At 49.0% G+C, this 23,630-nt stretch overlaps 1 protein-coding gene across 3 annotated transcripts in view; it reads left to right on the top strand.

Annotated features, from left to right (window-relative positions):
• Positions 1 to 23,630, top strand: part of PKD1 (polycystin 1, transient receptor potential channel interacting) — a 98,689-nt gene that overhangs the window by 30,326 nt on the left and 44,733 nt on the right. For 2 of the 3 annotated variants that reach the window (XM_054210488.1, XM_054210485.1), the window contains exons 2-10: positions 10,921 to 10,992; positions 12,084 to 12,155; positions 13,558 to 13,727; positions 15,880 to 16,548; positions 16,862 to 17,045; positions 20,543 to 20,757; positions 21,834 to 21,946; positions 22,028 to 22,154; positions 23,052 to 23,329. In XM_054210488.1, coding sequence (XP_054066463.1) covers positions 10,921 to 10,992; positions 12,084 to 12,155; positions 13,558 to 13,727; positions 15,880 to 16,548; positions 16,862 to 17,045; positions 20,543 to 20,757; positions 21,834 to 21,946; positions 22,028 to 22,154; positions 23,052 to 23,329 — 1,900 coding nt within the window. The remainder of the gene's footprint in view (positions 1 to 10,920; positions 10,993 to 12,083; positions 12,156 to 13,557; positions 13,728 to 15,879; positions 16,549 to 16,861; positions 17,046 to 20,542; positions 20,758 to 21,833; positions 21,947 to 22,027; positions 22,155 to 23,051; positions 23,330 to 23,630) is intronic. The other variant, XM_054210486.1, reaches the window with a different exon arrangement.

Here is a 23,630-nt window from a genome sequence, read left to right as displayed (position 1 = left end):
TTGAGCTGAAGGGTGTCGGTGAGAGCCTGGAACAGGGAATCTCTTAAATAAAAAGAAATGTTGTTGGTGTAACATATCCGGAGATGAAAATCACTTGACAGACAGGGCAAAAATACACATAAAAATGTTTTTCTTAAGCAACCACCCAGGAACTTGGAAAACTTGCTCATCTGTTAGAGATTGCTGTTAGCTAAAGGTCAGACAAATTTGTACTGTCAACTCCAAAAGGGAAAGCGTTTGAGGGAGTGTTATCACCCGTGGGAAGTGACTGTTGAGATCTAGCTATGGGGCCAGCTTTACCAGGGGTGGGTAGAAAGTTGGGTCCATTCCGGCACCAAGGTGTTGGAGCCTACGGAGCCAGGCTGGTGGCACCCCCAGGTCATCTCCGCTGCCCATGTCCTGCAGGAGGTACAGGCTGGCGAATTTTGGAGCAGGACTTGGGGGGCTGGAGCTCAAACTTTGCAAATGACTGAGGAGGAAATGGGTACAAAATCTTTCTGTTAGATCCGCTCGCCTTTGTGCTGCTCTGACAGCAGAAGGTCTGAAGCAGGGAGCGTGTTGTGCTCACCCAAGACTGCTCCGACACCTGGAGGGATAAAGGGACACGGTGACACTGTCCCTCAGCCGCCTCGTGGCGTTTGGCCATGAGACCTTCCCCATCTGTTCTCACACTGTTGATCCAGGGTGCCCCATTCATGTCCACTTTACCTGCCATGCGTGTGTGGCTTTGGCTGGTTGATGATGTTACTCCTAAATCCTCAAGCCTTCATGAACCCCCATAAAGGCAGTGTTTTGCTGCCTCGGGGCTTTGTTTTCCTCTTGTTTGTGCGCTGACAGTGCCGTGTAGTGCCTGACAACGTACTAACTGTTCTCCCAGTCGGAGAAATGAGAGAAGAATTTCCTAACTGTTTGAAAAAATTACTTTTGATCTGATACTTCCTTATCAGTCTCACTCTCTCTCAGCTGGCGTGCACCCTGAATTCAACTAGGAAATGGCATTAAGTTTTTTACCAATCTCCTCAGGGCATTTCAGATGATCAGGCAGTCCCTGGTTCACAGCTCTTGTGCTGTATGGATGCCCAAGTTGTTCCACTGTTCCTTTTGGGATACAAAACACGGATGCCCCAGAAGGTTTCCAGGGAACATGCTATGCAAATATTTTGTCATACTGTGTCAGTGTTTGCAAACTGGACGTGTGCTTTGGAGAAGACTTTCCTGGAGTTCTCTGCATCTCTTGGCTTCAGCTCCTGTATCAGCTTAGCAACGTATCGCTGCTGTTGGTTCAACAGCATCCAGAGCCCCCTGCATCCTGTGAACATTGCCTGTGGCTCTCGTTTGTTGTGTATAGCAGAACTTACGGTGCTGGGGAAAAATGGCATTGTGCTTTTATTATTTCTCACAGAGAAATGGTATCCCTAGAGGACAGCTATCCAAGCAAAGGGCTTGGATTATTGGCTTATTAAAATAAATACAAATAGAATAATAAAAAAACAGAACCTGAAGATTATCTACTCCATCCCGTGCCCAAGCCATGAATTAATATCAACAATCCCTAAACATTTATTGAAAACTCTTTACTTTCTGTGACAAAGATTAAATGCTTAGTAGCTCAGCTGTGTAATTCCTAAATTACAGTTTACAGAGGGCTCACTTTTCGTGGTAAAATAAAATATCACTGGGCTCTGAACATGCTGACTTGGAAACACTCTGGGTTTTCAAGAGGCCAGAGCTGGGCATTGAAAGAGCTGTGTGTCGGCATGCAGTGCCACAGGACCTGGGGGCTCCCTGGACAGATGCTTTTTTGGGGGAAAAGTGGATATCTGCATGTAAAGTGGTTGGATTTGGGCTACAGGCATCTAATATGGTCTGCTTGAGCTCTGCCATGTGTGCTGGGAAGATACTTGCTTTTATAGCGTCTTTGGTTTCTTTGCGAACTTTCCATGAAACAAATGTATATTTGCAGGGCTGACATTTAGCTGGATGAAACTGCAGACAGCTTGTTTATGTGCAGCCCTAATTATGGACATTAACTTTATTTAAATATTTGGGTTGCTGCTTTCCTAGGCTGAAGGTCTTCCCTGTTCTCATCTTTTAGTGTGATGTTGCAGAGGCAGAGCAGAGCTGGGTGATGCCTGATGTTTGAAGCCTTATTTTATTCCACATGAAATCATCTCTTGGCAATGGAGGGGAGGACCATGTCCAGCGCCAGCTCAAGTCAATGCTGGCTCCTGGTTGCTCTAGTGGCTCGGAAGGTAGGACCTGGGCTGAAAAGCCTCTCTGATAATGGTGGCCATCTCCGTAGCCAGCTCCTTGGCCCCCTGGAGTGCCCTGCAGAAGCTCTTGCTGACCTCCACAAGCACAGGAGGCCCCTGGTGACTCCCTAGTGCCCTCCTCGCCTTTGGCTCCATTGTTTTGGTGGTGGGAATGAGGAGATGAAGTCAGTGGCAGTCTAAGAATAACTTGTAAAATGAGCCGTGCTGCGGGTCCCTGCGCAGACAGCAGTGCTCCGGTTCCTGGGAGCCTCTTGTGTGAAAAAGCCCCCACCCAGCCCTCCTGGCTGGGGAGGAGTGGGATGGAGCGCATGATGCCATTGCCTATGAGCCAGCCCTGCCAGAACATGACGTCACTTCATGAGGTAACACGTCCCCTTTGTTCGAGTGGCTTCATCCCTGGTCTGACTTTATAACCATATTTGGGAAAGTCTGCAAAAAGCTGCTGGCTGCGGGGATCCAAGGAGCTGCTCTTTGAGTCTCAGCTGCACTGCAGACAGCTCCCACCTGGAGGGTTGTGACTCCCTGGCCGTGGTTGGGATGCTGTGGCCATGGTGGGGATGCCGTGGCTGCAGTGGGGATGCCCTGGCCGAGGCTGGGATGTCCTGGCTATGGTAGGGATGCCCTGGCTATGGTAGGGATGCCCTGGCCACCGTGGGGATGCCCTGGCCGTGCATCCTGCAGATTCACACAGCCTCACCTCCTCTGTCTGCTCTGGGGATGGGCCACGGGTACAGGAGCAGAGGGAGTGTGGGCTAGCAGCAGCTCGGTAGGGACTGCCATGTCACCTGGAGTGTCCCAAGCTCTCAGGTCAGTCTCCTGCAGGGTTCAGGGATCAGTCTTTCCCACATTTCTTGAACCACAGGTTCTCACAGCCCTGTTTGCTCAGGCACCAGCAGGGATGTAGACACCCACTGCCCAGCTTCAACCCTGAGCTCACCCGCTCTGCCAAGAGCTAAGGGAGTGTTTTACACCTCCCTGTGGGCAGCCACCTGCCTTTCAGAGGAGTCGTGAAGAACCTGTGGCCCCAACCCAGCAAGAATAATAGGATTTACTCCTACAAATCTGAGGGTCACTTTGTGCTGGTGCTCCAAGAGAGGCTTGTGGCAGGACAGTGCAAGGCAGTGGGATGGGGAAGGAGCATTGCTTCACTCCCATTGCTCAGAGGGGAGCCCGTGATGGAGTGACCTGCTCATGATCCTGCATTGGAGCTTGGAGTTACATCTGGGTCTGCTTTGTGTCAAACCCAACTGTCTCCTGGCACAGCTGCCTTGCAAGGGCATATGAGAAAGTGCTTTGTAGTTCTCCCAGGAGAGCACAAAGTGTACAGAACATTGCAAAAATGCTTGTATCCTTGCCTTATATTTTCATATCAACAATTATGATTTTGCTGTGGGAAGAAAAACACTTTAGTTTTTAGATGAATATTTGTGAAAGTCTTTTGGGGCAAATTCCTTAGAGCGAGCTAAGATTTGGGCCAGCATTTGAAACTCATAAATTCAAAATGAACAAATAAATTGTCATCGTGCTGTGACAGCCTGGGGGAGACTAGGGTGCTTGCCACCATCTGCCAGCCCCAGCGTGCAGTTCTCTGCTCGGGACTTGCTCTCAGCAGCTGCCGGTGTCTCTGGTTGAGCCTTTCCCTGGACAACCCTCCATCTGTGCGTTTGCTCCCTGACAGCCTTGCTGTTTTTTGGAAACTGATCTCTGCAGTGGCGTCCCCGGCCACACGGATGAAATGCAGCCTCCTCTGGGCTGGGATGCATCAGTTCACAGTGACCCACTGCTACATGGCTCTGGGAAAGAAAGGGGTGAAACCCACCAGCAAAAGGCCCCTCTTTGTGTTGTGCTGCAGCTCTTGGAGGTGATGTGTGGCGGAGCTGGAATCCCTTTGCCTTGGAAAATCCCTGCTTCAGTGTGATTGAAACCAGTAGCTGGTGATGAAGGTCTCCATATGCTGTTGCCCTCCTGTCTGTGCCGAAAGCCTGAGAGCTCATTGTGTAGGAGAGCTGTTGAGACTGTTCCTCCCAGCCTGCCAGCCAGGGTGTCCCTGCACCTAGTGCAGGACGATGGCGTTGCTCCACACACCCAGCACACAGAAAAATCTGTGGTTTTTCAGGTTTCTGTAGCCACTGTGGCAAGAATCTCTATTCCCCCCTCTGCACACAAGCACTGTTACTTCTACTGTGCTTCCTAGGAGAGGTGCAAGCCAAAAGACAAAGAAAAAAAGGAATCAGATCAGCAAAAACCTGTAATTTTTCCTGGCTCAAGCATGCAAAAACACATAGGGTTTTTCCTCCTCTTTTCTGGAAAGTCTATTATGTACGTCAAGCAGTATCAGCACAGCACTGCTGCATGAGGCACCGTGCTGCCATTTATTCCTGGAGACTAGAAAAGTATTTGCCATGGTAACTCATAAGACAGCGTTTTGGCTGTGCAGGCGACCTCTCAAGCAGTCTGCTGAGAGCATCCAGGGCTCTGGAAGCAGTGGGCTTCGTTGTGTCTCACAAGCCATCTTACATGTCCCTCTGTCACTTGTCCTCTCTTGGTTGCAAAGTGTGGAATGGTGCAGCCTGGCTTTTGGTGAGGGTGAGAAATGGGAGCATTGCTGGGCTTTGCTCGGAGCATCGCTGGGCACCCGCTGCTGCCTGGGTGTTTTCTGTGCCTCAGTTTGCTGCTCACTTCGGTCGTTGCCTCTCCTCCCTGGCTGCTGCAAGGCTTTAGCCATGAGCACTGCCAGGGTCAGTGCACCTTCGTATTCTTCGGTGCGTGTTTGGACGAAACTTGTGGAGTTTGTTGAGATCAGAAAGGGGGAACTGTTTCCACTGGAAGATGTACTTGGGAAGGAGAGGACTCAGGCAATCTGGGAGAGTCTCTGGAGTCATTAGTGGGGCAGAGGAGATAAATAAGAACAATTAGTCAGTGTTCACAGTGCAGAAAATTAGGCAGTATCCAATGAAGTGATGCCTCTAACAGGTTTCAACAAACCAAAGAAAGTACTTTTTTTGTAAAGCACGTGAATTACAGAGCTTGTTGCTGTAGGTTTTTGTGGAGCCCAGGCTGGCTCAGGAAGGGGTGGACGGTGTCATGGAAGATCAGTTTGTTGGTGACTGTTAAATCCAACAGTCTGATGCTGTCTCTGGCTCTGAACATCCTCTGTTGCTGGCTGCCAAGAGCTGGGAAGTGTGTTGGGGAAGGATCGCTCACTGGGAGCTTTGCTCTTGCATCTCCCCCAACACCTGATACTGACCACCATTGGGGATGGGATGTGGGGCAGGATGGACCCTTAGTCCCAGGGACAGAGCTGTTCCTATGGCCCTGCATCCACTCCTGCTGTTAAAACACAGTTTCTGGACCAAAATGGGACCCATCCGTGTCCCCAGGACTCATAGTTTGGTCACACGAACATGAGGCAGACTCCATTTCTGGGGGTTCTGTCCTGGATGAGGGAAGACTGTGTGACTGGTGGAGGCTTGTGGGGAGAGCCTAGGCTGGCCGATCTGCAGGGAGAAAGTGATTTTCCGCAAAGGACAGGGTCTCTCCATTGCAGATGCTCCATGTACTCACCCTGTGTGTCCTGTTGGGCCAGACCAGCTCAGGAAGGTGGGCTGGGAGGTAGAAAAGCTTTTCCCCTGCCGACAAACTGCACCCAGCAGCCTGGAGGGTGGATGCTTTATCCCTGCTGCACTGCTGCAGGCCCCTTAGTAGCCACTGTAGAGGCTCCTGTGCAGACTCGGGATGGAAATATGACTGTACCCAAGCCACCATCTTTCCCTAGCACCTCTGGAGCTTCACTGACCCACAAAAATTTTAGCTTTTATTGTGTCTTACAGACCTGGAGGTTCTTTTCTACTGAACTACTGCAGCTCTCCTCTCTGCACAGACGCTTCTCTCCGTCTGTGGATGCTTTTCCCATTACTGTTCTGGCTGGGCTCCATGCACCAAAAGGGCTGGGGAAGGCACAAGCCAGCACTGCCCCCCCTTCCCTTCCCTCCCTTTTTTGTGAAATGAAGGCAGAGCGGGCCCACAAATGACATAATGAGAGCATGACATCAGGCTTGGCAGGCGGAGGCGTGCTATACTCTGCTCAACATTATATGTTCTGTGGAATTAAGTAAAAAACAGCAGTGCACCAAAAAAAGCCTGTCCACCACAGCGCTGCAGAAATAAACCCCTGGCTGCCCTGGGCTCGCAGCTGTGGGGCCGTGGAGCCCATCTGAGCATCGTGAAGGGACAAAACTCTCCTGCCTGCTTCCATCAGCAGCTGGTGGAGGGCAGCAGCTAGGCGAGAGCACGCCAGAGCTCGATGCTTTTTAACCCCAGAAGTTATCTGATTCCATCGGCAGGAGATCTCACTGGCGGTGTTTGTGACTGATCCATCCTCAACACTCTCCGTGAGATGGGCCGCTGTTAGCCCTGCGGTACGCATAGTTCTGGAGAGGTTCAGTGGTACACCCAGCATCACACAGGGAGGTGGTAGCAGAGCTGGGATGGAGCAGAAGGCTCCCAAGGCTCAGGTTGGTGCTCTCATTACCAAACGTTTCCTTATCCAAAACTTCACCTTCCCCCAATGACCAGCTCCACTTCCAGAAGTTTTTGTAAAACTTCTTGTGCTAGGCATGTAAGTTAAACATCTGAGTGTTTGTTGGGGCACTTAGGGAGCTGCAAGGGGAGCTCTCTGTAACGCATCTTTCACGTGCTTGTTCTATGCCAAAGTTGGTGGGTTTTGGTGCCCCTTGTCCCACAGAGATCTATGGAGAAGTGGGCCAGCCCTCCCAGCCTCCTCTGGCATTAAACAGCTCCATTTTACAGGTGTGGAAACTGAGGCAGGATCAAGAAGTTGTGACTTGCCCATAGCTGCCCTTTTCCAGGCAGCACAGTGTGTTCTCAATATTCCCCATGGCACAAATAAGCTAAATTTTTCTTTCTTCTCATGGAGAGGGCAGCAGTCTGTGTGTGCAGTGCATTTCAATGGAGAGCCTTGTTTTCTGCTGGCTTCAGCTCTGCTTTGAACCTGCTCCGAATTTCCTCCAGCCTGGCAGTGGGCTGGGAAAATACAGTCGTGGCAGTTTGTGGCACCAAGAGCCTGAGCTCTGTCCCACAGCTTTTGCATTGGGTTTTATTGCTCAGTATTTCCTGATTATTTTTTTTCTGCAGCCTAGCTTGGTTCACAGCCATCTTTCCCATGCCAGGAAGGCATAATATGATTTTCCATACAAGTTGGAGAGGGACCAGTGGGAGAAGGCAAGCAGGCGGCTGGGAGCCCAGCTCGCTGACTCGTGGCTGGAGGTGGCAGGCGCTGGCATCTGCCACAATTCCTCGCTTCTCCAAGGTGTCCTGTCAATAGGAGCTTTGCTCCCCTTGCAGACTCTGCACCAAAATGTTCTAGGGATGTTGAAAGCTGGGAGGTTTTATACCGGTTCCTCATCAGATCATGAAGGCAGGGGTAGAAAACAGCAAGGGAATTGTGCTCTGGTTTTATGTACCCGTGGGTTGCCATCCAGTGCCTGGTCTGGATGGAGGACAGCAGCTTCTCTGCAGGTCCTGAACGGGAGTTCAGGCTGTGGAAGACAGAAGGTGGGAGCCAAGGTCTTGGGATCCCTTGCAGAGCACATGAATTGTAGTTAAGTGACATAGTGTCAGGGTATAGACAGAGCTTGGATTAATTATAACCTCCGGGGGTTCAGAGCGTCTCTGAAGCAGCCTTACCTGGGAACTGAGCCCCAGCTTTCTTCTCTGAAGCCCACTTGTGGAGCTTGTCTGTGTGCTGGGCTGTGGGGTCAGTGTTACTTTGGATGACAGTAGTGGGTGCCAGATAGATGGGTGAGCTCAGATGATAATATCTGGCAGCATCAGCTTGGTGATGCAGTGTGCAGAATGACAGCCAAATTGTACTGTCAGGAGAAGAGGAAAAAGGCACAGGAGCCCTCTTCAGCCCTTCTGCTGTGATGCTGTGGAGTGTCACTGGGGCAGGACAGTGCAGAGACACCCTCACCAGCTGTCCTGGCCGTACAAAGCAGCACAGTCCCTTGAGCAAATCAGAAGGTTGAGGCTTGTCACTTATTAGTTTATGGGGGACAGCTCTTCCTGGCCCTTCCTGAACAAAACCCACTGGCCGCAGGCAAAGCAACAGGCATCCTGTACCCCTTGAGTCCCCGCCGGATCACTGGTGTTCACCAGGAGCTCCTTCCCCCATGCGTGCCGCTCAGCAGGCAGTGACATCTAGTGTCAGTCCAGCACACTGTGTAAAAGCAGCACTGCGTGGGGAATTACTGCCTGTACTTGCATTTTACATGTTTGTTGAGGCTGGTGGGAGCAGCTCTGCCACTCTGCGTCTTCCTGGAGCAGGTACGAGGTCACAGTCATTCCTGGTCCTGCGCTCGGGTAGGAATGGAGCTGGCTGTCCCCTGGGAGTTGAGGATTTGGCATCTTAGCCTTCACTTATCTGAAGTTTAAAAGCCTTCTCTGAGATGAAATGTCAATATTTGTAAAGGGCTGGGGAAGGCTCAGGACCAACCCCTCTGTGCCTGGCCCTGTGGCAGAGGGATGGAGAAGAGCAGACCTGCCCTGCTGGAGTTCTTCCCTTCCTACTTGGGAAGCAGCAGGATGGGAGAGATGGAGAAAAAGCTGCAGAGGAGGCGGCTGGGCTTGGGGCTGACTGTCCCAGTACCCTGTGTGGCTTGGATGCCTGCTTACTGATTGTGCCGTCTGTGATGCTGAGAGCTTCACCCTGCCCTGCGCGCACTCTTCTCCGTGCAGCCAAGCAGCACTTTGGAAGAGGCTCTTTGAAATGCCAAAGCCCTGATTTTCTAGCAGCAGAATGGTTTGTTTTGGAGGTCTCTCTTGTCTGGGTAAGGAGCAAGAAGGCATCAGAGCTGAAACACCATTTCCTTCTGTCTTGGGCTTGGGGTGCTGCCTAAAAAATAAATGGGTTATTTCCAGGTATTTAAAAGAAGAGAAATGGTTTTACTGGTCTCCCCATAAGGTAACTGGTTGGTGGTCTGGTCCTTTCCAAAACTGGTCAAGTAACGGAAGGAGGTGCAGAGGCGGGGGAGTACAGTTTATAGAAAATGCTCAAGGAAAGGTGGAGCAGGAGCCTCCCTGAGGAAGGATCTGACCTGGCTGGCAGTAGTTGGATTCCAGCCCAAGCTGGTCTTCCGTGTTTGTCTTGCAAGTGGGAGCTGGAAACGGGTTTAGAGGTGACTTTCATGTCTCCTGTGCAGAATGTGACTCCTGTGTGGTCTGTGTCCCTTCAGCAAAGGATGCTCTGTATTCTTTTAACTATTGTCCCAGCTACCTCGAGAGAAAAGAACATTGGCTTGGTCAGATACTTTTGCTAGCATCCTTTTTTTTAAATGTATTTGTTGAGCTTTTATTTTGCACATTTCTTGGACTTCTTTATTGATGTTGCTGGTGAACTCTTCTGAATCCACTCTCAACTTGGCAAAGAACTCCTGGACAGCAAAATCAGGGAAAATAAGCTCAAACTTTTAAAGAGACATCCATCCCTCTTACTTATCCCCAGAGATTCCTGGAATCATATGTAATTTTCCTGCCAGTTTGGCAGAATTCTTTTCATTCGGGTAAATTAAGTTTAAATGTCAGATCAAACCAAGAATTTATTGATTAGGGGATAAAATTAAGAGGTGAGACAGCAAGGAGAAATTATGGGAGATGCTTTTAGGAAAAAAGGTGAGAAAGGAGGTGGGCAGGGGAACGTCTCTGTTGACATGGCACGGCTGCGGCTGTAGTGAATCCAGCCCTGTCCGCCTCCATAGAGCTCTGCCAGAAATCCTTGAAGGATAATAACCATTGCATGGGCTCGGAATAAGTATTTTGATGCTGCTAAAAGAAGGTTTTGGCCAAAGGAGATTCATCTGAAACCAAAGAGTGAAGTTTATTGCGAACAAGTGGAGACTGATCAGTGAAACTTTCACTTCTTAGCTGAGTGACATTTTAAAATTGAAAAAGAGGGCATGGGGTGAGGAGAGAGAGCTGGACTAGAGGACAGAAACAATTTTGTTTTGGATGAGTTGAAGACTATTGGCGATTAGAGATTTTTTAAAACAGTGTTCTTTTTATAAGGACAATCTAACCTGATTTTAAGTGGAAAATATTCTTTGTTACTTCTTCTTTCCTTTTAAGTTTTTCCAAAGAGAGACAGAGAGATCTTTAAAATGTAAAAGTTGAACGCATCAATTGTGTAATTAATGATCAGTTCTTTGGCACTAGAAATGGACTTGGAAGTTCCTCATAATTTTTTCTCTAAGTTAATTACTACTTTAGGCTAAATTATTTCTTAATTACTTCTTTGAACATACATTAGACTTGAATTTTTTTTAGAAGGATACGTCAAATTTAGTGATACATTTGTCATGGCTGTAATTACTCTAGATACGCTGCAGAATGGTATGTGTATAATGATAGTCCTAAACTCTATCTACACATTATACAAAGCTTTGAGCAGCAAATTCTTTACAGCTGGGAAAGGTGTTTTGTTCAGCTGGGAGAAAAGCTCCACTTCAACGCACCAAAACCTTCCAGGCTGGAGTTGTATGGAGTTTGGAGAGGGGCTCCTCTAAGGTCTAGTAATGGAGGAATGACAAAATGAAGTTGAATGAAAGCTGAAAATTGTGTTTTCTTTCTCTAGGGATCTTTCCAATAACAAGATCGGTGGTTTAGATGTTCAGATATTTGAAAGTCTGACTTCTCTGGCAAAACTGTAAGTACACACTGTGCCCCTTACTGCACGTTTGAGCTGGTACCTAGAATGTATGCTTGTGTTCCATAAATTAGCCGCTTTCTTGCTCGACCCTCATATGTTGAGCACCAGATAGATGTGTCCATGGACTCCTTCCTCAAGGCGTTTAGCTGCACAGTCCAGTGATTTGCTTATTGGCATTCAGAGAATCGGGCAGTATTTGACCTGCTGTACTGATAGATGGAGAGGAGATCAATGCAAGGGAATGCGATTTGTCACAAGATGTGTGCTAGTACATGGAAAATTATGATAAAGCTGTCGTGTCCAAATCCCACTTATCTTCTGAGGGAATTGGGTACTGAGTCTGAGGGTCCTTTGAGGAGCCCAGCACTAATGGGGCAAAGGCCCGATGTCCCATTGCTCACCACACCCTGATCTGTCCCAAAAACTGCCCAGACTCTGTGTGGACCAGGAGAAGAAGAGAACTTTGACCATTAGCAAACTCACTGGTTCAGCTGCTGATCAGTTGAGTTTGCACTGTTAACTGCTGATGGTTCGTAGAGAAGATCAACTGTTTTTTGAAGAAAAATTGGACTGACAGATCAAAAAAGGCACCAATACAGCCAAAAACCAAAAGCAAAACCTGCTTTGGTGGTTCAAGCTGAGTAGCTGGCAGCCTGGACAACCTGCCATGTTTACATTTCAAAAATATCCTTTTAGGAGGCCTTATGGAAGGACTTGGAGCACTGGAACTGGACTTGAGCACGGGAACAGGCCACCTAGAGAGGTTGTGGAGTCTCCGTCCTTGGAGATACACAAAAGCAGTCTGGACGTGGTCCTGGGCAGCCCACTCTAGGTGACCCTGCTTGAGCAGGGGATTTGGACCAGATGACTTCCAGAGGTCCCTTCCAACCTCAACCACACTGTGATTCCATGACTTAATGCCTGGCTGGCCATTTTGCTGTTATATGTATGTGGCTTTTGAGACTCAAGGTGTTCAGAGGGTAACTAGTACCCAAGCAGAGCTAGGGACAGAGGGTGATCCTGTATGTTGGCCAGGAAGTTGTTACCAGCATGATGAACTTTCCTTTTAATTTTCCCTCTTTTTGCAGAGATATAAGCCACAACAAGATTTCTACATTAGAAGATGGAATATTTGATAATTTATTTAATTTAAGTGAAATGTAAGTTCATCTTCTTTGTCTCCCAGTTCTTTATTTAGACCTTTCCTTGAAACAGCTCTTCCCTTCCTGGTTGGGTGGGATGCAACACTCTCTTGGGGAGATCTGCGGCACGTACCCAACCAAGCAGCTGCCTTTTGGACTCTCCGGTTTCTTCCTCAAGCTGTGTCCTGCTCCTGGCTCCCGTTGGTGGCCTTCAAGCCTAATCTCTTCCTAGACTTTGCTTCTGTCGCCTGGATACCTCCAACTTCTGCCACTGCCTTCTTGGCTTCCCTGCTTCTCATCTCACACCTCTCACACCTCTGCTGAGGTTCTTGTCTCTGACCATTCTCGGGGTCACAGTTACTGTTCCTGTTTGTACAGTCACACCATGGGATCAGGGGATCCAATGAAAAGGGCACTGACCTGCAACCCAGGAGACCTTGAGTGAGGTGTTTAAGTCACTTGAAGACACTTGAAGATGTTCTCCCTAAGTGGTTCAAGTTCTTAGGTTTATAGTGGTTTTTAATTGAAGTAATTAAAATCTGTGCTATTATGTGAAGGGAGATGAGGGGAAGCCACACATTTCCAGGAGAGATATGTGAAGTCACACCACAGAATGGCCGTTCTGTATCTGAATGGGCCAAAGGATTAACCCCATGCAGTCACTCTTGGCAAGCAAGAAAAAAGCTCAACCACACATTCTCCCTGAAGACAAGACACAAAGGGCATTTTCAGCTCTGCATTTTTGCTTACAAGTGGCACTGAAAAGACACAAAGGATCCAGGCTAGGTCTAAGTGAGTCTGTCCCTGCTAAGGCTGACCGGCAAAGTAGTGCTTTCAGTATAAAAATCCTGGGTTCAGCCCCTGCGGCAGCCCAGCCCAGCTGGCGTCAGCTAAACAAACAGCTTTCCATCTCTGTCCTGTTCGCAGCTGAATGCCAAAGGCTGTAATTTGGATCAAGCTTAGCTGCAATTAAAGTTTCCATCTTTTCATTAAACTGCCACATGGAAAGATTATCATTGACTTTGCATTTCTTTTTTGACAGATCAATTTTATTCTCTTAGCTATTTTTTAATGGAGCTGTAAATAGTCTCCCTTAGCTGGAGAGGCTGCCATTACATCCAATGGCTGTTAGATGGCAGACTATTTTAAATATAAGATTGTGTCTGTAATTTGTGTCTAATTGCAACAATTATTTGTAGAGTGAAAAAAGTACTTGGAGTACTTGCCTAATTCTAGCCTCTAGAAAAATCATGTTAATTATTGCTTGATTCCCTATTCATTAACTCCCCTCGCGGTTCTTTCTGAAGCATCTCAGTGGAGTGGCACAGATGGGAACAGTGAGGGATCTGCACACTGCTGTAATTAACACTGAGCACATGTCAAGTTAATGCCTAACTTTTGTCTTATCTCCCTGTTACAGAAACTTAAGTTGGAATCCATTTGTTTGTGACTGCAAACTTTCCTGGTTGCCCCGTTGGGTGGAAGACAGAAAAGTGAAAGTTATTCAAGCGTCAGACACGAGATGCACTCACCCTCCTGAGGTGGCAAACCTTTCTCTCTTCGATGTCTTGTTCGTCAATGCTACTTGTGGTAAGGAAATGCTGCGGGCTGTGGTGGGGGAGATGACTAAAGGAGTAGAAATGATGGGCCCAAGGGCAGCTGGGGATCACATCTAGACCTCTTTAGATCTCATGTCACCAATTCTAATCTAATTAAGCAAATAATGGTAGCATATGACTGTACCTTGCTGCCTTAAGGATTGAGTTGGTCACACCAGGGCTGAGATCAGCAGACTTATCATAGACTAAACTTCAGCCAGCCATCAGATGACACTAGCTCCATAACCGCCGGCTTCAGGCCTTCATTCTCTCAAGCTTTTAACAGTCTCACTTTAAGCAGTGAAATCTCATTGGAGTTGATGGGACCCGAGGATATGCTAAGTTGAATCTTTGCAGGTGACAGGGCTCCATGGCAGGAGAGTTGAATGAACAATGCCCTGGTCTACAGCCCGTTGCCTGCTCCAGGTGCATTTTTCTGACTGCCTTGGCTAGCAGAAGCATCAGGCAGTGTTTAAGTGGAGGGTGGGAAGGGGGAGCCCTAAGAGAACTAATCCTGCCCGGATGCTCAGCTCTGTTTGAGTAAGAGAGAGGGAGGGAGAGTGAGTGCTCCCCACGATAGGATTGGGCATCTCCTTTAATGCATGATGGGAGGATGCAGCGATGAGTGCTGAGGGAACCAGAGCTGGTGGGAGCCAGCTGAGCTGCCTGGTGAAGAGCAGTGCTCTCCCAGGGCCAAAACCTGGGTGGTGATTGCTCCGCTTTCCCCAACAAAGTTAACCCAGCCTTGCAGCACCTCACTAGTGCATAGGTTGCCTGGTGCTGGAATTATCAAGAGGGATAACACTGGCACTGTTATTCCCCTGGATAATTAGTTGTTCGCCTCTTGAACTACTTTAAGTTAGTGTAGAAACAATAATGTAAAGCTGTCTTCTGGGTAATTCAGTGTAATGGGAGTAGGCTGGGGACAGCCTGCCAGCTACTGACAGTTGTTACTGACCAGCAGGGAGCGAAGAAGTATGACTAGGCTGGTGTTAAAAAGCAAAGTAGTTCTCATGCTGTGGTCCTCTTCACGGGACTTTCGTAAGAAAAGTGGCTTAGCATTTGCAGGAAGGCCATGGAGAAAGCCGGACAGTTGGATGGATTCGATATGGGAAGATCATGCAAGGCTGGAGCTGTTGAGATGTTTGGGGGGAGATGTTGTAGCAACCAGCAGAAACAGAGGAGCAAACATGGCTCGGTTGCGTGGGCAGAGCTGGAGAGGAGGCCAGGCAGTCCCAGCTGGGCTGCGGCTGTGCACGCGGCAGAGGCCCTGCCTGTGTCTTTGTGGCAGAGAAATGTCCCACCCCTTGCAAGCCAGCGAGGGGGAAGTAAACTCAAGGGAATGAACTGTTGCTCTGAGAACGGGTCTGTTGTGGCTGCCATCGTTGTACGTGCCTGCGAGTCCATGCATATATGTGTTTGTGCTCCCTGTAGCCAGGCATGTGTTGTTTCTGTGCATCCTTCTCATGAATGCATACACGTGCATCCTTCCACACCCCTCGGGTGCAGGCTGTATGTGTGGCATTGCCCTCTTTTCTAGTACCAGATTTTGCCTCCAGGTAGGTGGGAAGCTCTTGGCTCTCCCCAAGGAGGAAGGTGGCTGCAGTGTCTGCGCAGCTCCAGCGTGGGCCTGATGGAGAGCCTGGTGGCGTTTCCCCCATGCCCCTGATGTGCCACTCTGTCCAACTGTGGTTATAGACTTGTTGCTGGAAGCCCCAGGCAGCATGCAGCGAAACATGCTGCACCAGACCAAACAAAGGTACAGCCAAGGGACAACCTTTTGTCTCAGTCTTACTTGGTGGCTAGTCCTTTGGGCTCCTTTGAGGGTCAGACTCAGCAGCCCCATGTCCCATGAGACTGCCAGGCTTTCCAAAGACCCCTTTTGTTTGCTGAGTGTTGCTGCTCCATAAATATGTGCAACTGGCTTGTTATTTCTGTCATCATTAATTAGCACTAAGAGTTTGGAAATTGTTTCTGAGGGATTAAAGACTTCCCAGGCAAGTCTCAAAAAGGCAATGCTTGGAGTAGGAGCCGCCCAGGAGAAGTCCATTCCCAAGGGTGTGGGGTGGTGTCTCTTGGAGGGTTTCACCAAACCATGGCTTCACAGTGTCAATTTGCAAGAGGATCTTATGTTCTTTCCCCAGGAGCTCAATACATAACGTGTCTGACAAGCAACCATACAGAAGGGGCTGAACTTGTCATCCTCTTCACATCTGTTCACCCTGGGAACCTCACCGAGGAGACCTGCAGTGCCCTCTGTTATGCTGAAGACCAGGAATATGGAGGTTTCAGCACCCAGGGGCAGTGTTTGTGTGGCACTGCCCATGAAACAAACTCTTCCTCCGGTTGTTTGCCATTTTGCACTGAGCATTTGTCCGGGCAGACCTGTGGTGGCCCATCACTCGTTCCCTCCCACTTCCAGGCACAGCTGCCTGTGTCTTTCACAGGACTCCAACCCCGGTACAGCCTACACCAGGCTGTGCTCTTCAATGTCAGTATTCCCATTGCTGTCAGCACTTTACTGTGGGAATTTGGGGACCAGACAGAGGTTCTCAACACCACTGGAAACGCAGCTGTCCACATGTATGCCTTACCTGGGCAGTACAATGTTACTGCCACCATCTTTGTGGGCACCAAGGTCTCATATGCGCAGGCAGAAATTGAGGTGGTGGCTTCACCCCAACAGTTAGAACTGCAGTGTCCTTCCTTAGTCAAGACGAATGAGAGTCTGGACATATGGATCCGCAACAGAGGCGGCACTGGCCTCACGGTGTTGTATGGTGTCACCGCAGAGGCTGGAGAGCTGAGCAAAGGTAAGCAGGGTTGGCTGGGTGAGTGCTGGGTAAGGAAGGGGTGGCACTGAGTCCTGGGCCTTCCCTTTCCATTCCTTCTCAATGAGGAGTAAAGGGATGACTCCTTTGGGCACTCCTTGCTCCCCTGACTAACCAGGCAGTGTTTTGCATTGTCCTGCGCCAAGAAGGTGACTGCACAGAGTGCAGTTCAACAGCAAAGGGGATTTATGGGCTTCATGAAGAATGGGACATTCCTGGAGCCTCGCTCCCCAGATTGGGTTGGGGTGTGTGGGCCCATAGAAAGGACATCATGCTTGTGTTCTACCTCATGCAGCAGTTCACCCCATGTGTCCTCCCGATGGCTTGGTTTTTCCGGGCAATAACCACTGCTATCAGCTGGTGGTGGAGAAGGCTGAGTGGCTGGAGGCCCAGCAGCACTGCCAGGAGCATGACAACGGAGAGCTGGCTTTTGTGAGCAGCCCTGAGATCCAGAGCTTCTTGGTTGCTCATGTCATCAGGTAAGCGAGGATGGTAAGGGTTAAGATTTCCTAGGGACAGGTCTTGTGTTCCTGGGGTCACATCTGCAGAGGGGCTAGGATGGGGGGGGTCCTGCTGAGCGTGGCAGCAGGTAGCCCTGTGCAGCCAGTCAGGCTGGAGAGACACACGGGTCCAGGCTGAGTACAGGGAGATGGTACACGTGAGGCTGCTGAACAAAGAGGAGGAATAAGGAGAGCTTGAGCCCTTGATGAACTTGGCTTCGTTGCTTAAAGGCTGAGGAGGGAAGAAGAGGAATGGGGCAGAAAGGCTGGAAGTCAGAGCTGGGAATTGTGGAATTGTTGCTGGTGGGCATGTTGTACCCTACATTTGTGCCTGTGGGTGCATCTGAAATGGTGCGGAGTGGTGCAGGGTCAGGAGCAAACGGGGCTGGGCTGACTAGACCTTCCACCTTGGAGTTCAGCAAAATATGCAGACTTGGGTAGGATGGTGGAGAGGGTCAGGTGCTCGTGTCCAGAGGGTGTTTGGCTGCCAGACAGGGCCTGAAGGTGACCTTCCAACCAGCTCCCTCCATCAGCAGAATTACAGCTGGATAATCCCATGCATGACACTGTGGCATCCGGCAGCCGCTCTAGCAAAGCCCAGGCCGGTGCTGCAATCCTCCTTCCCAGCTGGGATCCTGCACCCTCCCAGACATGGCTGCAAACTGAAACCCAGACCTCTTCCACTGTTCTTTCGCCTCCTGAGAAGGAGCAGCGCTCCTCTCCGAGTGTCAGGCTCCAGCACCATCTGTTCCACCTCAGGACTTGGGCTTTATAAACAGAGAGCACTGAAAGTGTCAGCCTTTGATTAAATCCGCCCCTCTAAGTGCCCTTTCCACAACCAGCCGTCTTGGGGGGAGGATGACCAGGAGAGCTTTCAGGGGCCTGACAGCTCTTGTCAGCTCTCCCAGATGCAGATGTTGGAGATGGCCTCTTAATAAACACGACCCAGGAAGGACATGCGAAGGGAGCAGCTGCTGGTAACATAGGCTTTGAACAGTCCTGCTGAAGGTCTCACAGCCCCTTCTTCCCAAATTTGTATCCTTACCCTGTTCCCTTCACACTGGGATTTATCCTGAGATTGCAAACATGTGGTCCCTGCTCCAGGGAAGAGGAGTCTGTCCCTTCCTGCGGGTTAGGGACTGGTCACTTGGTGCACTGATTTATCAGACTTTGCGTGCAGGGCTTTTGATGGACTGCAGCACAAGGAAATCATGAGACCTCAGAAGGGAACGAGCCGCCCAAGCTGTTTCCCAGCTGCTGCCCCACGTTGCTCTTTAGTCCCCTTTATTTCATGTATTTATTTTATTAATCCATTCAGATAAACATGAATGAGGCAGTTCCAGGATGCGATTTCCCTGGCGATAAAAGACAAATCAACGAAGCCGCAGGTTTTTGGAACACGCAGCCTCCATAGTTTCGTGTGGGAAAATGACAGAAGCAGAAATCTGTTTCCTATTAGAGCATGCATCAGCGAGGACTGCTCTCTCCTCTCCTTCACTCCTGCCGTTTGATGGCCTCCCCAGGAGCAGTATGCACTGGGCTGGTCCCCTCCCTGCCTCCAGAAGCAGAGTGCTCCAACCCACACCCGTTCCAGGGGACCCCACTTTCCCCTCTGAGGCAGCGCAGGGAGCCCCTCTCCCCTTCCAAACGTCCTCAGGCTTCGTTCTGCTCCTGCTGCCCTGAGCAAGGCAGCCTGGTCCTTCCTTAGAGGCAGAGGGATGCTCACACCTTGCTTCAAAAAAGGATGTCTAGAGTCCTCTTTTTCCTTTCTGAAAGGTAACGGGCCAAGCAGTGGGGCAGGAGTGGGAAGAAAGCCAGCCAGCTGCCTTCTTTTTTTTTTTCTTTTTTTTTTTGATGACTTGTAGTTAGATCATAGCTGGAATTAGAAAAGGAAAATCTCTATCAAAGTTTTACTGATGGCAGCAAACAGGCAGTTTCTTAGCCTGTTCTCCCTAATCCCCTGCCAGTGGTTCGGGAGCAGAACGCAGCGGTTATTTATTTTTTAATCTTATTTGCTATGAAAACTACTCATTCACGGAACAGTTATTTTTGTCATCGTTTTTCAGCATGACCTCATGAATCATTTCATCTGGTGTGAGCCTAGTGGTGGAGAGACACCAGTTATCTCCCTCCTCTGCTTTTTGCAGAACAGTTGTACCACCCCGGGAGCACACTGGAGTGGAGGGGCAAGGCCGTAGCAGAATTGATTCCAACCTGCAGGAGGGAGCATGGAGAAGGAGCTGGGGATTTCGAGGGTGCATGATGAGGTTGCTCCCCCCGCCACCCGAAGTTAATATGGAACAAATGCCTCACTTTCTGCTGGGTGCGATTAGAAACAGTTGTCCAGGCTGTTTGTGGCTATGAAAGACCGCTCTGCACTTTCCACCAGAATCGCTGCTGGGATTCAACCAGTTTCCAAATGTGGAAGGGACATTTCATCTTCCTAAAATGATCCTGGCAGTTTCTTGTGTATGTGGGATTCATCTGCCTACAGTGCTTTGGCCTCTGCTGCCAGTGTCTTGGCCCGGCTACGGCTGCTGCCTTTCGGTGGTGGCTGAGGAGTTGATGCTCTCCCAGCAGCTGCATCAAAGATTTGAACAAGAGCTCCTGTATCTGTCACCATCTGAGGTTTAATCCTGCACTGGTGCCAGTTTCACTTGCAGTGGACAATTGACTAGTGGCAAATTCCACAGGTCTGCAGAAATAAAGTGAAAGTTTTGGGAGGGTAAGCCAGGCAGCATGGTGATATAAATAAACATATGGACATGAAGGAAGCAACTTCAGCCTGGGGAAGCAGAAGATGTACAATTGGAGGGACTGCTGGGAATTTCTGAAAGCAATAAAACCTCGTGGTTCTCCTCTCCAGCCAGTGTCATCTCATTACCCTCCCTGATATCTTTGTGCTGTACCATTTGTGGCTGGTATGAATCAGTGCTTACCAGTATGTCACGAGCTCTGTGGTGCTGACAGAGCCTTCAACGGGGTCCTCTTGTAACTTGAGCGAGAGAGACTGGCATTTTGGGAATGGGCTGACTCAAGTTGTGGGACAACGATCATCAAGGATCTGACTCAGCTGTACACAGTGACTCCCTGAGCTGCTTCTCCCTCCCAGCTCCGCTGCACTGTAGTGTTGGTGTTGATTGCTCTATCTAGATCCTTTTGGCTCAGCTGTCCCCTCAGTATACCAGAGGGCAGGTGGCTTTCTGTAGACCATAGGACAGAGGTTTGAAGGGCTGGTAGACAGCAGGATGGTGTGCTGTGAAAGAGCTGTTATTGAAGAGCCAGGTTCTGGTGGTAGAATGGATACTGAAATCCTTTAGTAACTAAAAGGCTCTATTAAATGCAGGCCGTGACACCCGGATGAAGCTGTTGTTATTATTATTTTCATAGAGAACCATAGATGGCATCTGTCCCAGATCTTTCTAATACTCATGATTTCCTGAAATCCTCCCCCCCCTTCTTTTTTTTTTTTGAAGGAGCCTCGATGTCTGGATTGGATTCAATGATTTTGCAAGCACTGGAGCGCAGCAAAGAGGCGAAGGATTTAATCTGGAGAGCTGTCAGAACTGGCTGCCAGGAGAACCGCATCCGTCAAACGCTGACCACTGTGTCCGGATGGGCCCAACAGGCCAGTGTAACACAGACCTGTGCATGGCCAAGCACAGCTACGTTTGCGAGTACAAGCCAAAAGGTGGGCTCTGCTTTTCTTATACTATGTACTGGCGTTGTGGGCAGGTGGGCATCCTGCTCACTAGTGTGTGCCAAGGCAAAATAGAGATGCATGGCAGGGGTCATCCAGAGCATCATCCCAGATCAAGCGGGACTGACAACAACCACAATATTCCCAACAGAGGCTTGACTGGGAAACTTTCAGAAACCTGGCCTCAGCCCAAAGGGGAGAATTTGGCCCACTCCAATCTTTGCCATCAATAGAAGTAGAGAGGGACGAAGCTGCGAGACAGAGCTTTGAATATAGCTTTTCTGTCTTATTTGAGCAGTCTCTGCTGCTGCCAGGATGAGGCCATGGTGCTGCCTTGGTGACTCTTGCTGTCCTTCTGTGGCATCTTGTAGTTTGTGAGATGTTGGGTTCTCGTGACTTAAAAGACTATAGGGTCTTGGAGATCATTGGATGAGCTTTTACGTGCTGTGTGCTCTGCAGGTCTGTGTTTATGCACCCTCCCAGATCTCCCAAAGCAGTGTAGGGAGTAAGAAAGAGAAGCAGAAAGCACATGAAATATGGGAGAAGATTTATGTAAGAAGGAAAAGCCAGCGCTAGGAACAGAACTCACTGTCCCTGGTGTGTTGGTTGTTTTTAGTCCCCAGTGCCTGACCTGTCTGTGAATAATGAGACAGAGGTGTTTGCCACTGGTGGAAACGAGCTGGTCCTGGCCACATTTCTCACGAAGTCCAGGGGGACAGGGAGGGTGGGGAGTGGATCTTGTGCTCAAAAATTCAAAGCAAATCACGAGGTGTTGGAAGGGTGAAGTATATGCAGAGTTCCTAGAAGTCAAAATTACTGAGAACTGCAAATGCAAACATTACTTGTGCAGGATGAGAAAGAAAGCAAAACACTTCTAAGAAGAAGAAGGGAACTACAGGATTACAACAGCTACTTCTCCAGTAAAGCTGGAGTTACAGATTCCGGAGTGGTCCAAGCCCTGCTACAGCTCTGCTGCATGGTGTGAGCAAGCATGAGCAGGGTCAGGGGATAGCTTCAGGCCTTGTTGAGTCTCATGGGCTTTGTTCAAATATTTCCTTTGTAAACAGCAGTTCTCTTAAATGCCGAAAACTTCTTTGTGGGAGACCCTGTGTTTGACACGCATGAGGCTGTGAAAAATGTGACGGAAGATGTGCTGTCAGCTCCATGGGAAGCTGTGGAGGTAAGAAGGGTTTGCTCGTCCTGCTGCTGCAGAGGGAGCCCAGGGAGACACAAGCAGGTGAGAGCCTTGTATGTTTTGCAGGTGATGGCGTTCCCTGAGCTGGCATTCAGGCACGAGGGATATTTGACTGCCCTGGAGTTTGTGACACAGGAACTGCATCAGCCTGTTCAAGTGAGGTTCCAGGTGCATAGACCAATAGATGGGGAAGGTGAGGCATCTCCTCTCAACACTTTTGGTATTGTTAGAGCTGACGCCATCAGGGCTATCTCAAACTGAGTGTGTGTGGCCTTCTTGTAGACCCTCTGTCTTCAAGGCAGAAGGTTTGCAGCCTTAAAGGCCCAGAGATGTGGTTCAATTTTTTGAGCAGACTCAAGTGCAAAATCTGCAGGTATGATGGAACAGCCTGAGGTTACCTTGGAGAAGTGGTTGTCCTGGAAAAATTAATAGACGGAGAAACCTGTCTCAATGTGTGAAGAAAATGTGAATGTGAGGAACATGAGTAAAAGTGAATTAATCTTCTGAGTTATGCTTTTATACTTTGGGAAGACATGACATGTCAAACAGGAATGTCTTCTGGTCCATCTGGCCCCACAGGTTAACAAGGGAGAACATTTTCCTGAGTCTGTTTCTTCCTGATGGATGAGATAATCTAATAAGGCTTTTATTCCTTGTACAACAGCTTGATAGTCACAGTTTTGGCAACGATTAATTTTGCAGCAGAATGTTTGCTATAGCCATAGGGTTGGCTGGTTACAAAAGGATATTTTTTGACACTGAAAAGCTGATACTTTGACAGGGAAACATTAACTTAAGAAAAGTTGCTTAATGTGTTTTCAGTGTCAAGCCAGCTCTGCTTTTGCTTGGACTCACTTTTGCTTGAACATAGATCTCTTAGTTTGCAAATTGGTGCATTCTCACTGGAAAAGAGACTAAGTTTGTTTTGAACAATCTTCGTGCCTTTGTGAAACTTTCCCATAAAACAGGACACTTGTCTTAGGTAGTACCAGGATGCATTGCAGTTGCAGCTTTTACTAAGAGCGGAGAAAAATGGTGAATTTGGAGCAAAGTGCGCTAGAAATGTTGCTTTCTCTTTCACTTCTTCCAGACCACCAGGAGGGAGAAAATGCTACCGAACCATTCCCCACTGCTCAGGATGACAGGAACTGGACTCTACTTGAATGTCCTCCTGGTTTCCAGTGGTGTCATTTGACTAATTTGTGCTCATCACTAAACAACTGCTGCAATGCGACCGAGTGTGACAACAGTTCTCTTGCCAGCAGCCCTACCCCCGTTTCCCTTCAGCACAATGAAAGCCAGCTCAGCTATGGACTCATCAAGGAATTTCTCTTTACGATACCAGCTGGCCCTTCTTCTCAGTATCTGGTCAGTATTCATTAGCTGCTGTAACCAGTGAGTAGGTGGGGCGCTTTTCTCTTGAATGCTTTGGGTAAATAAAGATTTGTTCCCAATTTGCAGATGGAGATACTGAAGTCCATTCAAATGAAATTACTTGCCCAGTGTCACACATGCCACCACTTTCTGTCTTCCCAGCTCTGAGCCATGGACTTCTTGCAGTAACCTGTGGCAATAGCACAGTTGGTCAACAGGCTGTGCAGAGTTCCTGGGCTATTCCCATTGCACCTAGGAAGTGGAGATAGAGCATAAAGCTGACTTCCATGTTAGC

The sequence above is a fragment of the Rissa tridactyla genome, chromosome 8, assembly GCF_028500815.1.
Source record: "Rissa tridactyla isolate bRisTri1 chromosome 8, bRisTri1.patW.cur.20221130, whole genome shotgun sequence".
NCBI classification, from domain to species: domain Eukaryota; kingdom Metazoa; phylum Chordata; class Aves; order Charadriiformes; family Laridae; genus Rissa; species Rissa tridactyla.
This window is presented reverse-complemented; position numbering and strand designations above follow the sequence as displayed.